We start from the raw sequence: 14,022 nt of genomic DNA, 5'->3' as shown, positions 1-14,022 counted from the left end.
AATCCCGCAATATTGTATACTAAGCACTCAATTAGATGTCAAAGAATTTGATCAGGGCATTTTAGCAAGATCTTGAACTCGAGTAATGGTTCAACCGAGACACACACATCACACATGTTTCAAAAATTTGTTTAGAGCATCTCCAATGACGGCTAGCAGGCCGGCTAGCCGCTCCGCAGGCGCTGGCCGGTCCGCTAGCCGACCATTGGGACCGGCCAGCGGCAAATCGGCGAGCGAAACGGTTAGCCCACGACGATCCGCTGGCCGCAATTGTAGGGTCCGATCGGCTAGCGCTCGGCCAGCCCTGTTTATTTTTTTCGAAACTTTATATATACGCGATTTTAACGTCATTTTCATTCGCACCACCTGTTTTAACGAGTTTCTCTCTCTCTTGATTTCTGTACAAGAGCAATATCACGAAATGAGTGATGCGGGTGGCAGCGGTGTGGGTGGTAGTGGTGGTGGTAGTGATGGGGATGTTGTTGAGGAGTTCAACCGACAATTTAACGAAGAGTTGGCGGCCTATACGTCCCGCGAGATAAATCGGCCGATCCAAAGAGCCTTGCAGCCGGCGGTACCTCGACCCATTATCCACCGCCAAAATGTGGTTGAACGAGATCACGTCGCTGCACATCAGCGGCTATATGACGATTACTTCGCTCCCGAGCAGCGGTTTGGGGCCAACCATTTTAGGCGGCATTTTAGGATTAGTAGGTCATTGTTTGTGCGTATCGTTGACGCTTTAGAGCATCGATATAAGTGTTTCCGGTTCAGTTACGATGCGGCTGGCAGACCCGGCCACACACCTATACAAAAGTGCACTGCGACAATCAGACAATTGGCCTACGGAGGCTCGGCAGACATGTGGGACGAGTATCTCCACATCGGTGAGACGACTGCCCTGGATTGTCTGAAGTATTTCTGCCAGGGCGTCATTGAAATATTCCGTGAGCAGTATCTTCGAAGCCTTACCCCCGAAACTGTCAGGATCTGATGCAGATGCACGGGGAGAAGCATGGGTTCTCGAGGATGTTGGGCAACATATACTGTATGCATTGGGAGTGGAAGAACTGTCCCACCGCCTGGAAAGGGTTCTACTCGACCGGCTACGAGGGAAAGAATCCCACGATGATCCTCGAGGCCGTAGCTGATTAACGGCTGTGGATTTGGCATGCGTGTTTTGGGGTAGCCGGGTCGAACAATGACCGCAACGTCCTCAACTCGTCGCCCCTTTTCAACGAGCAGTGCCAGGGCGTTGATCCGGCCATCAGTTTTATCGCCAACGGCAACCAACACAATATGGGCTACTACTTGGCGGATGAGATATACCCTAGGTGGCCCGTCTTTGTGAAGACGATCAGATGCACAGCTGATGAAAGGAAGACCTACTTTGCTGAACGTCAGGAGTCAGTGTGCAAGGACGTGGAGCGGGCATTTGGTGTGCTCTAGTCTCGATGGGCGGCAGTTAGGGGTCCAACGCGTTTGTGGCATGTCGACTGCATTGCTGATATAATGTACGCCTGTATTATCACGCACAACATGATAGTCAAAGATGAAGGTGTACAAGTGACTAGTTGGGCCAGTGATGATGCTGATGCAGTCGGTCCAAGCCACGGTGTGGCCACCCCCAACGTACGAATGGGAGTACCTCACGATGAAGCCGGCCGCCTCAAGGCACATACCGATATGCGCCAAGTGGATGCTCATATTCGACTCCAAAAGGATTTAATTGAAGAGTTGTGGGCGCGGAAGCCTTCACGGCGATAGATTTTTTTTAATGTTCTTTTTTTAATTATGTAATTTTTTTAATGTACTTTTTTTTAATTTAAATAAAATTATTGCATTTTCCCGTATCTGTGTCATAAATTTAATTCCGTATTTTGCGTGATTATAATTTATTTATATATTTTTTTAATTTTGCTGGCCTATGGCTAGGCTATTGCTTGTCCAATTTCTTGTCCTGATGATGTGACAGTTATGTTTCTAGTCTTAGATTATATGGAATGAGGAATTTTTAACTAGGCTATTGCTAGCCTATAACTGGACTATTGCCATTTGAGATGTTCCTATACTCCCCATACTTTTGCGAATTCGAGAACTAATAAGGAACCGTATATTATGCTATAAAACTATGACCTATTTTTTATTAATTCTTTTTACGCACTTTTTATTATAGTATTATATTTTTAAAATCCAAAGTTGAATTAAATTGTGTCAATTAATGATGCATGTATGGACGGAGTAAAATAATCGAAAGTGGTAAGACTACTCCCTGTTCAGTCAGTCCAAAGTAATAATTGGATTGAGGCGGCCCATTAAAGAAGACCTTTTGCTCCACCTCGTCACGTGGATTAATTGCGAGGGCATATCCGTCATTTACATTTTTCAATGAAATTTCTTCGGTTTGCCTGAAAAAACATTTCTGATAAACACTGAACTCTATTTTATTTTGGCCGATCAATTTATCATCTCCTTTTTCTTCTCTCTCTAGGTTTGAAGGCCCTTCCCGTCAATGGAAAACAACGGCCAAGCAGCTGGTATGTAAGATGAATTCCACTAAATCCGATTCTCCATAGCTACACTCTCATTGAATTTTCTGTATTTCTAGGCGTAGTTGGTTATTTCATTCATTTGTGTTGCTAGTGTTTACAATTAATTTGAATGACCGAAGATTATTAATCCATTGAATTTGCTGCATCTGATTAAGTAGTTCATATCCCGCATAGTTGATTGTGCTGCTGCCTGCTGGTTGGAAACTTTCAATTATTCAGCTCGATCGCACACGGCAAAACAAATTCCTTATTTTTATAGATTCAATTGGTGTAGGGCTTTTATTGTATATTCATTCAGCTCAATCGTCGTCCGTCCAAGCCGTGATTTGTCTCAGTATACATTAATTTAGGGAATTGGCCAATATGTTTAAAGTCAAGACTAAATTCTGTCATAGATAATCTGTGTATGACGTGGCTAAATTCTGGTGCAGCTAGCGGTCCTCCTCCAAAACCATGGGAAAGAGCAGGATCTTCTTCTGGTCCTGCACCGTTTAGGCCACCCTCTGCTGGAAATACGAGTGAAGTTGTAGAAGCTTCTGGGACAGCTCAACCTGGTGAAGTTGTTTCGACTACCAATACAAATGTTAATAGAAATACAGTTAATTCAGTTGGGCGGCCCGTCCCTGCCAGGCCTTGGGAGCAGCAACAGACATATGGGAGCACTTATGGAGGTACTGATGGATTCTTATTTTTAAATGAGCAGAAAAATGGCTATAGTGGGGTGTGTACATGCCTGCCCCTTTTGGAGTGCTATCCAAATGAAACTCCAGTCTATGTATCAAGGCCATTTTCAGAACCTATAGTATTTGGCACATTAACATAGTCACATTGATAAAAAGGAAAAGCTGCCCATGTAAAATATGGACGCCGACTTCCATGAAGGATAGGCGCTGTAATATGGAAAAGCTACACATTAACTGGAGAAGGTATCTAATGTGGATGCACGTGTAAACTAGACTTCCATGAAGTATAGGTGCTGAAATGCAACATATTTTTGTCTTTATCATAAATATGTTTCTGTATTAGTGTATGGTGTAATATAATATGTTTCTGTTTGATTCTGTTACTATGCGATAACATTTGTTTTTTTTTTCTTATTCAGGTTATGGTACGGGTGTAAACTATAACTCTGGATATGGAGGTGGGATGTACGGTTCTTCATATGGGGGACTTGGAGGGGGTGTTGGTGGTGGGATGTATGGGAATAGCATGTATAGAGGTGGTTACAGCGGACTTTATGGGGGTGGTAGCATGTATGGAGGAGGAATGTATGGTGGTGGTTTGGGGGGTGGTTTGGGAGGTCCTATGGGGGGCTATGGAATGGGCATGGGGGGGCCTTATGGTGAACAGGATCCAAACAATCCGTATGGACCACCTTCTCAACCCCCAGGCTTCTGGATTTCACTAATGCGGGTGGTGAGCTTAAGGCATCCTTTTCATTCTTTCTTATCTTGTTTAGTTCATAAGGATTGTCATCATATCATAGTTGTCTTGAACTGGTTCTTAAAAATCTTAATGATAATTAATGAATTAGTAGTGTATTACGAATTTATTTTATGTTGTGATTTGCAGTCGTGTCAAAAGATCCCCAACCCCTAACCACATTCCGAAAATTTATAAAACTCATCAAGACATTCTATTAGTAGCATGAAAATCATCACGTTATTGAACATTCCTTTTTATGTACATCAACCTCTGAGTTAAGCCAAACAACAATTCCAGTGATTTATAGCTGTTCACTTAATCCAGCTTACAAAAACATTGAAATTTGATTTTATTCTAGCAACTTTTACACTCAATTCTCACTGGTTCCCTATTTGAACCTTTATGCTTAATTAGTTTGACAATGGCAGATGTCAGGAGTAGTTAATTTCTTTGGGAGGGTGGCAATCTTGATCGACCAGAATACGCAGGCTTTCCATATGTTCATGTCTGCCCTTCTTCAGGTATCTGCTTCCAGCCTACCACCCGTGTCCATTTCAGTGCCTGAGACAGAAAAATTGAATTAGATAGAAATATCATTATTTTGAGCTCAAAATGTGTTCCCGTGCATTAAATCCTCAATGGTTCTGCACTTCTGCAGCTCTTTGATAGGTCCGGAATGCTATATGGAGAGTTAGCAAGGTTTGTTCTTAGAATGTTAGGAGTCCGAACAAAACCCAAGAGAGTTCATCCATCAGGCGCTGAAGGTCTACCCGGACCTCACAATATGCCAGGAAATCAGAACTACATCGAGGGCCCCAAGGCTGCTCCAAGCGGTGGTTGGGATAGCGTGTGGGGTGATGATAGGTAATGCATCAATACATATATGAGATTTTTGGTTCTAAATCTGCACCGAAGATGCAATGCGTAAGAAAGAGGATGCTGTTTCCTCGGAAAAATACCGGTTCTCAGCAAAATTACAATCCCCTTTTTTCATAATCTGGCTCCACAGTTGTAAAACATTAAAAAAGCAAATACTGTTGTGTTTGAATTATGCTAGCATATAGTTGAATGTGTTATTTTACTTGTAAAAGTTGTAACTATTGACCCTCGATGGGCTATTTTATGGAAATTGATATAGTTTTTGAGATAAGTTCTTTTATGTTAAATGTCTTGAGAACAATAGCTTTTAGGTCTCTCTTAAAAAAAGGCCATTTCATCTCATCATCTCAGGTTTAAAAGTATTCTCTTTAATTCAAAGATTCATCTCACAGTGTTAGTGAAGCAATCATTTTTCTCTCTGTTTATGGCTCATCATTAGCAGCTGAATACTCCTAAAACAGTGTGAATAAAACAAAATGCAGTGATTTCAACATTAACTGAATCTTTGTTGGGAATGGAATCAACAAGCAAAGCTGTTTAATAACTTAATGCGAAGTGCACTGCTGAAACATTATTTGCAAGTGCAATCAAACTATCAAAGAGGCAAAATACACAAGGGCCTATTCTACATTACACACAACATATGCCCCTTCTGCAGAATACACAAAAGCAGTCTATCCGAGGTTGAAACAAGCAGATGACACCTCACACAACGTGTTCTTACTCTGTTCCGGTGATCTTCTTCTTTACTTCTTCGATGTCTTCCACCAGCTCCTTTCTGCTTGACTGCGAAACACAATAAGCTCTCAAAAATCATAGACTTTGCGAAGAAAAGATTTTTGCTCCACATGGTATTTCATTTCTCATCTAACTGTTTAATATATCCTCATGCAATTCTAGTTTCCATTTCAAGTTAGAATGCTCGAATTAGGAAGAAACTTGCAGGATAAATGAGTCATTTATGTGAACCGAGGCATTATAGTTGTTGAGAAGTAATTTCGAAATAGGATAGTTGCTCAAAAATTTGAAAACCTTAACACCAAATTGCAAATTCAACACAACTTTTAAACTACACAAATATACAAATTTGTTTAATTTATAGGATGTATCAAATTTGCAATTTGGTGTGAAGGTTGTGCCATGACTTGTGATTTCTGGTGCAATCGATCCTTTTGAAATGGTACCTTAAAGAGAAGGTAGCGGTACACAAACCATGCGGTGTATCCAAGTCCAACAAGCTCCAAGATCTTTGGAAGCTGCAACAATTGAAAAGAGAAACAGTCAGAAAAAAATAATAGCTTGCTATATATAATGATAAGCAAAGACACAGATTTAAGATTTCAAAAAGAACCTACCAAAGGGACTGAGTTGACAGCACCAACGACGACTGAAGCAAACCAAATGGCTACTATTGCGCCACCGCCATAGGTGAGTACAGTGGACTTGTTTTCAATGGCGTCCCACTGTAGCACGAGAGAAAGGGTATGTCAAGCAGTAAAGCAAGAAAGGAACTCCAGGCGAGTAGGCAATTGCAATCGAGAGGCGAAGTATTACAAATGCTAGAAACTTGATCCACTAATTTGCGGGTAATATTACCTTTTCTTTTAGATCAGCAAACAGCTCATTAGAGTCGAGAGACGACTCGTCTGATGAAGAAGCCTTGACCAGGACACCCGGATACCTCGTGGTTCCTGTTTGTATGCAAAAACCAATCATGTAATGCAGAAAATCAAGCTCGATCAAGCAAGTTTAATCGGGTTTTAGGCCCTTTGCGGAAGGAGGGAAACTTCACCTAGTTAACTAACAAAAACAAATTCGCGAGCACGAGTTTACTTGTAAGACTAAAAGCAAACAATATCTCCACCACTCATCATACACTACAATCGACGACTTACACAAGAAGTCTCCCAACAAGGATCAAGTCCTTTAAAGCACATGAATGAATGTATGCATACGCTAGTAATCATAAGTTTAAGAGTTCAAAAACTAGAAGTGAAGCAAAAACAACAGATCAAGGTCTTGAATTCAAGAATCCAAGTTTTCTTCATTTCCTATCTCTCAACATATATCTATTTCATAAAAAAACTAACAATGTAACTCCAACCCCAACATCCAATATGACAAGTCAATTGAAGTACAACAAAACCGCAACTCTTAACCCCAAACTCACAATGTAACTCTCTCTCTCTCTCCAAATTTCATAACAAACTAACATCCAACTCCAACCCCAACATCCAATTTGAAGTGTCAATTGATGTACAGATCAAAGGTCTATCTGAATCTCCCATCCTCTCTCTATCTGTAAACACACACACACACATGCATACTCAAAAGCAATAAGGGACATCAAGAAACAGAAAAAAGATTGTACCTTTGAGCTGTCTGAGCTGAGTGGAGTAAAGGGATTGGCGGTTGGGCAAGGGGGAGAAGACGGCGGCAAGTTTGGAAGCGGGGAGTCGGTGGATCAAGACGGCGGCGGCCACCGTAGAAGTGGATGCTGCCGCTGCCATTCCTAGGCCGAGAAGCCTTTAATTCAGCAAAAGATCAATAAATGGGTTGTGGAGTTATCGCAATTCTAAGCAAATCCTCGCACTTTTCTCGTTCTATCTCTTCGGATATAGGATAATTTCGGATTTTTGTTACGAAATTTGGGACCGAATTGCTAAGCTATCCACAATATCTCAGGTCAATGCTCCGATTATTTGAGCTGCTGACACGTGGAGGACTGCACCTTTTTTATTGGTCGATTCCCTATCTTGAAAATCTATTTTATTTTGTTTTGGGTTTCAAATCCTTGAATTGCACAAACAAATTATTTTATGCGTAAAATCTTGTGCTTTTTCCCTTTCTCTATGCTAAAAATGAAAAATAATATAAACACGTAAAAAATGTGAAATAGAAAACAATATTCGATGTTAAATATATAAAAAAGAATGTAAATTTCTATTCTATGGAAAGAGTAAATATAATGTTGATTTCACTTTAAAAATCTTAAATGTTACTAATTCGTCTAAACAATAACCATAAACATATTGGCCCAAGTTTCTAAACGGGCCTAGGATTACGAAGAACTCGTAGCTGTTGGTTGAATTGGCCCGGCTCAATCAAATTCTGAAATAAATATGCACGTAAGACTATATAATTTTCGTTTATTAATTTGAAAACAATTAAAATGATTAGAAAATTTCAATAAAAATACTTTTATATAAAATTCTTAGTCAACTTCATAATATTCAATCACAAGCAATTATAACAATCGAACGAAAGCTAAATAAAATATCTCTTATTTTTCCATTATGAATAATACTCCCTCCGTTCCATAGTAATGGAGGCAAAACTTTTCGGCACGGAGATTAAGAAAAATTGTGTTAGGTGAGTTAAGTAAAGAGAGAATAAAGTAGAAAATGAAAAAGGTATAGAGATGAAGAGAGAAAAAAGTAAGAGAGAGTAAAGTAAATGTGGAAAAATGTGTTGACTTTTACTAAAAAGGGAAATGACTCTATTACTATGGAACGGACGGAAATGGAAAAATGCCCCTATTACTATGGAATGAAGGGAGTATTATTTTTCTGTACTTTTCTAATTCAGCTGAATATTATATTAAATAACAAAAATTAATAGTTTTAATTAATATTTATAGTGTCCATGAATTAATAGTTTTAATTAAAATTTTTTATTGATATTTAAAAATCAAAATTTAAAATTTAATTTTATAAATTAAATCTAATATTGAAATAAAGAAACAAAGTGAAGGATGACAAAATGGAAGAAGAATGATAATTTTAAAATAATATCAGATTTAGTACCTAACTCAAATAATATCAGATTTAAAATGTTAAAAGTGTAAAAAGACCAAATTGCCCAAACCCCCCAAAACCCCTCAAAAGGACATTTTCGTCTCGAAACAATGCAAAAAGACCGTTTTTTATATGAGTGAACTACAAAAATGGTCCCTGGACTATGGGTTTATCTCGCTCATAGTCCCTGGACTTTAAAAATATCGCCAGTAGTCCCTGGACTAAGGGTTTATCTCGAAATTGGTCCTTTTGGCTTTTTTTGGTACGAAAATACCCTTTGATATTATTTTGGGGGTTTGGGCAATTTGGTCTTTTTACACTTTTAACATTTTAAATCTGATATTATTTCAGTTATGTACTAACTTTGATATTATTTCAAATTTATCACCCTTTTTCCCTTTTGTCATCCTTCACTTTGTTTCTTTATTTCAATATTAGATTTAATTTATAAAATTAAATTTAATATTTAGATTTTTAAATATCAATAAATTTTTTTAATGAAAACTATTAATTCATGGACACTATAAATATTGATTAAAACTATTAATTTTTGTTATTTAATATAATATTCAATTGAATTGGAGAAGTACAGGAAAATAATATTAATCATGATGGAAAAATAAGAGTTATTCTATTTAGCCCCCGTTCGGTTGTTATAATTGCTTGTTATTAAATATTATGAAGTTGACTACAAATTTTATCCTACTAAAATTTTTATATATGAGTATTTTTGTTGAAATTTTCTAGTAAATTTTGATTGTTTTCAAATTAATACACGAAAATTATATTAGTCTTATATTAGATGCATATTTATTTCAGAAAAAATTGTGTTATATAATCTATTTATGATTAAAGCTATTGTATTAAATATTGATTAAAACTAAGCCTTGTCATACCTTATTGATTACATAGTACTATACACTATCAAATATTGATTATAACTATTAATTTTTGTTGTTTAATCATTTTTATAATTAAAAAAAATTTATTAAATTTAAAAATTAATATTTAAAATTTTGTAAAATTAAATCTAATATTGAAATAAAGAAACAAAGTGAAGGATGACAAAAGGAAAAAATGATGATAAATTTGAAATAATATCAAAGTTAGTACATAACTGAAATAATATCAGATTTAAAATGTTAAAAGTGTAAAAAGACCAAATTGCCCAAACCCCCAAAATAATATCAAAGGGTAATTTCGTACCAAAAAAAGCCAAAAAGACCAATTTCGAGATAAACCCTTAGTCCAGGGACTACTGGCGATATTTTTAAAGTCCAGGGACTATGGGCGAGATAAATCCATAGTCCAGGGACCATTTTTGTAGTTCGCTCTTTTTATATTAACCCTTAGTCCAGGGACTACTGGTAATATTTTTAAAATTCAGAGACCATTTTTGAGATAATCCCATAGTCCAGGGACCATTTTTGAAGTTCACTATTTATTTTATGATATTCCAAAAAAATATCACATTCTACTTGTAGTAACTTTTTTTTCTTTCTATTTTCTATTAACAGTACTATAATTATTTTTTCTTATTATCCTTTTCTTACTTTATTAATTGTGCATTCATTCACATGTCATCTTAAATATCAATAGTTCTATGAGATGGAGGGAGTATTTATAAATTCAAATTAATTATTGTACCTTTCATCTATAAATTAATCTATTCTACTTCTTCTGTCCCATTAGAAATGCAACGTTTTCCTTTTTGGATTGTCCCACTAAAAATGAAACGTTTTCTAAAATGGAAACATCACCCTCTCTACTTTTCCCTCTCTCTTTCTTTACTCTCTCTTTATTTACTCATAAAACAACACTGCATAAAATTCTATGCCGGAAATCAAATGTTTCATATTTATTGGGACGGAGAGGGTATTATCATACGAGGTTGGTTGAAAACTTGAAATAAGGACAAATATTTGGTAAATAAAAATATAAAATAGAAAATGAAAATGGGAGATGGGAAATTAGTAATTAGGAGAGTGGCGGAAGCAAAAAGCAGCGATAGGGGGAGTGCATGTGGTGTCGGCGTGGAGCTGTCGGAATCATAAATACAACCTCTCTTCCACACACATTCCCTTTCCCCTTTCCCAAACATTCTCTCTCTCTAGGGATTCGCCTTCACCTCGCTTCCAACAGTCTGAGCTTCCGCTCAATACTCTGCCGGCACCGCAGTTTGTGATCAGGTGACCTTAGCTCTTCATTTCTACCCGTTTTGGTCCACTGATTCGGCCTATGCTTGCAGATCAAGCACAGTTTGTTTAGCATCTAGGTCGATTTTCGATTTTAGTGATGAATGCTCTGTGATTTCGAGAGTTTTTACTTATTGAGCTGCTGCATTTGTCGGTTTGACTTGCTTCTGGTGAATTATTGTTTTGCGGTCTGATTTTGTTCAATTGCTTTGCTTTGATCTGAATTTTCAGTTTAATTGCTTTGATCAGAGTTTTCAGTTCAATTGCTTTGATCAGAGTTTTCAGTTCAATTCCTTTTTCTCGCTATGATATTTTTTTAGGGTTTTTTCATCGTGAGGTGTGTTTCAGTTTATTTGTTTGATTTATCTAATTAATCTTGAATTACGTCAACATTCACGCCCCCCCCCCCTCTCTGTTGTTGATTTCTACGTTTCTTCGTTCTGTTTAAACTCTCAAGTCCACTCATGTTATCTGGAGTACTAACGAAGAATATTTTGGTACCATTTTGTTTCTTAAACGAGCAAGCAACCATGGTTAATTTATTTATGAGCTGGAATTTGCAGGATTTCTATGTCATGGAACACAGCATAACAACTCCTACTCCAATGGACTCAACAGCCTCAAAGATACAACAGCTTCAGAAAGCATTTGCTGAGCTTGAAAGCCATCGGGCCGTTACTCTCAACTTGAAATGGAAACAGCTCGAGGAGCATTTTCACGGGCTTCAGAAATCATTGAAGAGACGCTTCACTGAGCTGGAAGAACAGGAAAAGGAATTTGATACTAAGATAGTTGAATCTAAAGAGATGTTGGAGAAGCGTAAAGCAGCTGTTGTGGCCAAAGAGCAAACATCTCTTGAGAAGCTTCAAGAGAAGAGAGATGCCGCACTTTCTGCAATTGTCACTGCTTTGGGGAAACACGAGAACCCACTTTCTTCGGGTCCAGGAATCGTAACTAGGGAAAACAAAGTTGAAGCACCATGTCTGGAGGATAAAGCTATCAATGTGTTGGTTTCTATGGGCCGCATTAATGATACTGCTAAATCTGTTCAAAACATGAATGCATTGGTTAAGTCTTACCCCGGGCTTGTGAAATTGTGCCAAGAGATGAACTCGGAAGGACTCCTCAAGTTTATATCTGACAACCGGAAGGATCTTGTTACTTTGAAAGAGGAAATTCCCGTTGCTCTACGTGCTGCACATGACCCAGCCTCTCTGGTTCTGGATTCACTTAAAGGGTTCTATGGTGCAGATATGGTGAATTCAGATGCTAAAAAGGATTCAAACCTCATTGGCCTTCGCCGCACCTGCATCATGCTAATGGAATGCCTCAGCAGTTTAATCTTAGGTCTGGATGTGGACTCAGTTTCTGGCATTATCTCAGATAATGCTAAGGAACGAGCAAAAGCTATTGCCGAAGGATGGAAACCAAAGTTAGATTACCTTGATATCGATGCCAGCAATGGCAATTCATTGGAGGCTCATGCATTCCTACAACTGTTGGCTACATTTGGCATTAATTCGGATTTTGATCAGGCTTGCTTGTCAAAACTAATACCCATGGTTTCGCGTCGTCGCCAAACAGCTGAATTATGCCGCTATCTTGGCTTGTCAGACAAAATGCCAGGTTGGTTACTCTAACCAGGCAGATTTAGGTTGTGGTTATAAAATAGGCTCTTGCTCTTCTTTCCTACACTTATTTCCACAAAGTTAAACGTGTTTTGGTACACACGTATACAGGCATATGTGTATTTATGTCATCAAACTAACTGTATGCGCGCAAGCCTATTTTCTTATTGCGACCTAAGACACCCATTCTTGTGAATATCTGCAATTCACGACCATTTTACTGTCTGATCAGGTGTGATCGATGTGTTGGTGAAGAATGGAAGACAGATTGATGCTGTCAATCTAGCTTTTGCATTTGAGCTCACTGATCAGTTTTCACCTATTTCATTACTGAAATCATACTTGTCCGAGGCCAAGAAAATGCTGTCGCCTGCTAAACCTGGAAATACATCACCCGGTGTGTCTGCACAGGTATGATTATGATTTGGGGTAGTTTCTGGTAGCTCTGAAATCAAACTATAGACAGTTGCATGATCTAAACTAAAAATTGAGTTATTGAAGCTGATTCTTGATTCTCTTTTGACTCCTCACTTCCAGAATGATGTGAATGAGAAGGAGCTGACTGCACTTAAAGCTGTAATCAAGTGCATCGAAGATCATAAGCTCGAGCAGCAATTCCAAGTGGAACCGCTCCAGAAACAGGTGCTTGAAATAGAGAAAGCAAAGGCAGACAAGAAACGGGGGACAGAAGTTGCGAAACCACAGTCCAAAAGACCTCGTGCCAACGGCGCTAGTCACGTGCCTCGAGCTGCAAATGCTGCGAGCGACAAGAATTTCTACGGCGGGATGACTGAGAGGTACCCGCAGTACGTCTACGACAGACCTGCGTATGCCTATGCTGCACCGAACAACCACCACATTCCGTCGTACGGCACACCGGCTTACAGTTTCTCCCCCAGCCATGGCAACTTCTTTGGGAATGCTTATCAGTATCACACAGCCTACTTGCACTAATCCGTAGAGATGCTGAGACTCATCAACATTTATATTAACTATTAGAGTTGACCCTCAGTTTGTGCAATGCTCAACTTATCAGCATAAGTTAATATATTAAAAAAATGAAAAAAAGAAGAAAAAGGTTTAGCCTTGTTAATTTCTTGCCTGTTGTTGTTGTAAAAGCTAATATTACTGTCTTCTAATAGATGCACTCTTTCTTCTTCTTCTTCTTTATTGTATTGTTTTCAAAGTTTGAACTTTGACTGATGCATCTCTTTTGGTTTTTAACAATTCCTTGCTTTTTTGGTGCTATTTTTGTGGTTTATTATCGATTTATATGTTGATAGGAGTATTTTTTTTTATGGATGTATCATGTATGCTTTTTCTGATTTCCCCATCAAATGAACAAATAGTACTATTTTTTTTTTTTTAACTATTTAGTGTATTATTTGTATAAAACAAGGGTAGAAAAGTAAGCATGACTACTAACTAACATGGGATGAAGGTAGTAATAAAGATTGAAGAAGTGCCACATATGTCCACATCCCAAATCCGTGGACCCCAATAAGGATAAGTGATAAGATATGAAACACAATCCCACCCAATCAAA

General features: G+C 38.0%; 3 protein-coding genes across 3 annotated transcripts; 2 read left to right on the top strand and 1 right to left on the bottom strand.

Moving 5' to 3' along the window:
* The first annotated feature begins 2,378 nt into the window (after positions 1-2,378).
* LOC125213277 (peroxisomal membrane protein 13) lies at positions 2,379-5,127 on the top strand. Its single transcript, XM_048113728.2, has 5 exons — positions 2,379-2,537; positions 2,984-3,223; positions 3,655-3,968; positions 4,406-4,498; positions 4,636-5,127. Exons 1-5 carry the CDS (start codon positions 2,513-2,515, stop codon positions 4,843-4,845), a joined length of 882 nt encoding a protein of 293 aa, XP_047969685.1. The 5' UTR covers positions 2,379-2,512; the 3' UTR covers positions 4,846-5,127.
* Positions 5,128-5,323: 196 nt separating this feature from the next.
* On the bottom strand, positions 5,324-7,496 carry LOC125213278 (protein CURVATURE THYLAKOID 1A, chloroplastic-like). The gene is made up of 5 exons (XM_048113729.2): positions 7,228-7,496; positions 6,453-6,547; positions 6,212-6,319; positions 6,041-6,112; positions 5,324-5,642 (listed from the first exon to the last, which is right to left on the bottom strand). The coding sequence occupies exons 1-5, from the start codon at positions 7,364-7,366 to the stop codon at positions 5,577-5,579; spliced, it is 480 nt and encodes a 159-aa protein (XP_047969686.1). The 5' UTR covers positions 7,367-7,496; the 3' UTR covers positions 5,324-5,576.
* A 3,166-nt stretch (positions 7,497-10,662) lies between these two features.
* Positions 10,663-13,724, top strand: LOC125211096 (FRIGIDA-like protein 3). The gene is made up of 4 exons (XM_048110786.2): positions 10,663-10,842; positions 11,412-12,474; positions 12,709-12,887; positions 13,014-13,724. Exons 2-4 carry the CDS (start codon positions 11,424-11,426, stop codon positions 13,428-13,430), a joined length of 1,647 nt encoding a protein of 548 aa, XP_047966743.1. The 5' UTR covers positions 10,663-10,842; positions 11,412-11,423; the 3' UTR covers positions 13,431-13,724.
* The last annotated feature ends 298 nt before the right edge of the window (positions 13,725-14,022 follow it).

This window comes from Salvia hispanica, chromosome 3 (assembly GCF_029641045.1).
Source record: "Salvia hispanica isolate PSC_SH4W2 chromosome 3, Shi_PSC_v1, whole genome shotgun sequence".
In the NCBI taxonomy this organism is placed as follows: Eukaryota; Viridiplantae; Streptophyta; class Magnoliopsida; order Lamiales; family Lamiaceae; genus Salvia; species Salvia hispanica.
Note: the sequence above shows the minus strand (reverse complement) of the source record. Positions and strands in the feature narration are given on the sequence as shown.

Excerpts from the sequence above, each read along its gene's own strand:
- LOC125213277 (XM_048113728.2), top strand. The coding sequence starts at position 2,513 with ATGGAAAACAACGGCCAAGCAGCTG. Across the intron at positions 2,538-2,983 it reads AAACAACGGCCAAGCAGCTG|CTAGCGGTCCTCCTCCAAAA; the intron begins GTATGTAAGATG and ends ATTCTGGTGCAG. Across the intron at positions 4,499-4,635 it reads TCATGTCTGCCCTTCTTCAG|CTCTTTGATAGGTCCGGAAT; the intron begins GTATCTGCTTCC and ends GCACTTCTGCAG.
- LOC125213278 (XM_048113729.2), bottom strand. The coding sequence starts at position 7,366 with ATGGCAGCGGCAGCATCCACTTCTACGGTGGCCGCCGCCGTCTTGATC. Across the intron at positions 6,548-7,227 it reads TCAGCTCAGACAGCTCAAAG|GAACCACGAGGTATCCGGGT; the intron begins GTACAATCTTTT and ends GCATACAAACAG. Across the intron at positions 5,643-6,040 it reads ACCGCTACCTTCTCTTTAAG|TCAAGCAGAAAGGAGCTGGT; the intron begins GTACCATTTCAA and ends TGTGTTTCGCAG.
- LOC125211096 (XM_048110786.2), top strand. The coding sequence starts at position 11,424 with ATGGAACACAGCATAACAACTCCTACTCCAATGGACTCAACAGCCTCA. Across the intron at positions 12,475-12,708 it reads CTTGTCAGACAAAATGCCAG|GTGTGATCGATGTGTTGGTG; the intron begins GTTGGTTACTCT and ends CTGTCTGATCAG. Across the intron at positions 12,888-13,013 it reads CACCCGGTGTGTCTGCACAG|AATGATGTGAATGAGAAGGA; the intron begins GTATGATTATGA and ends CCTCACTTCCAG.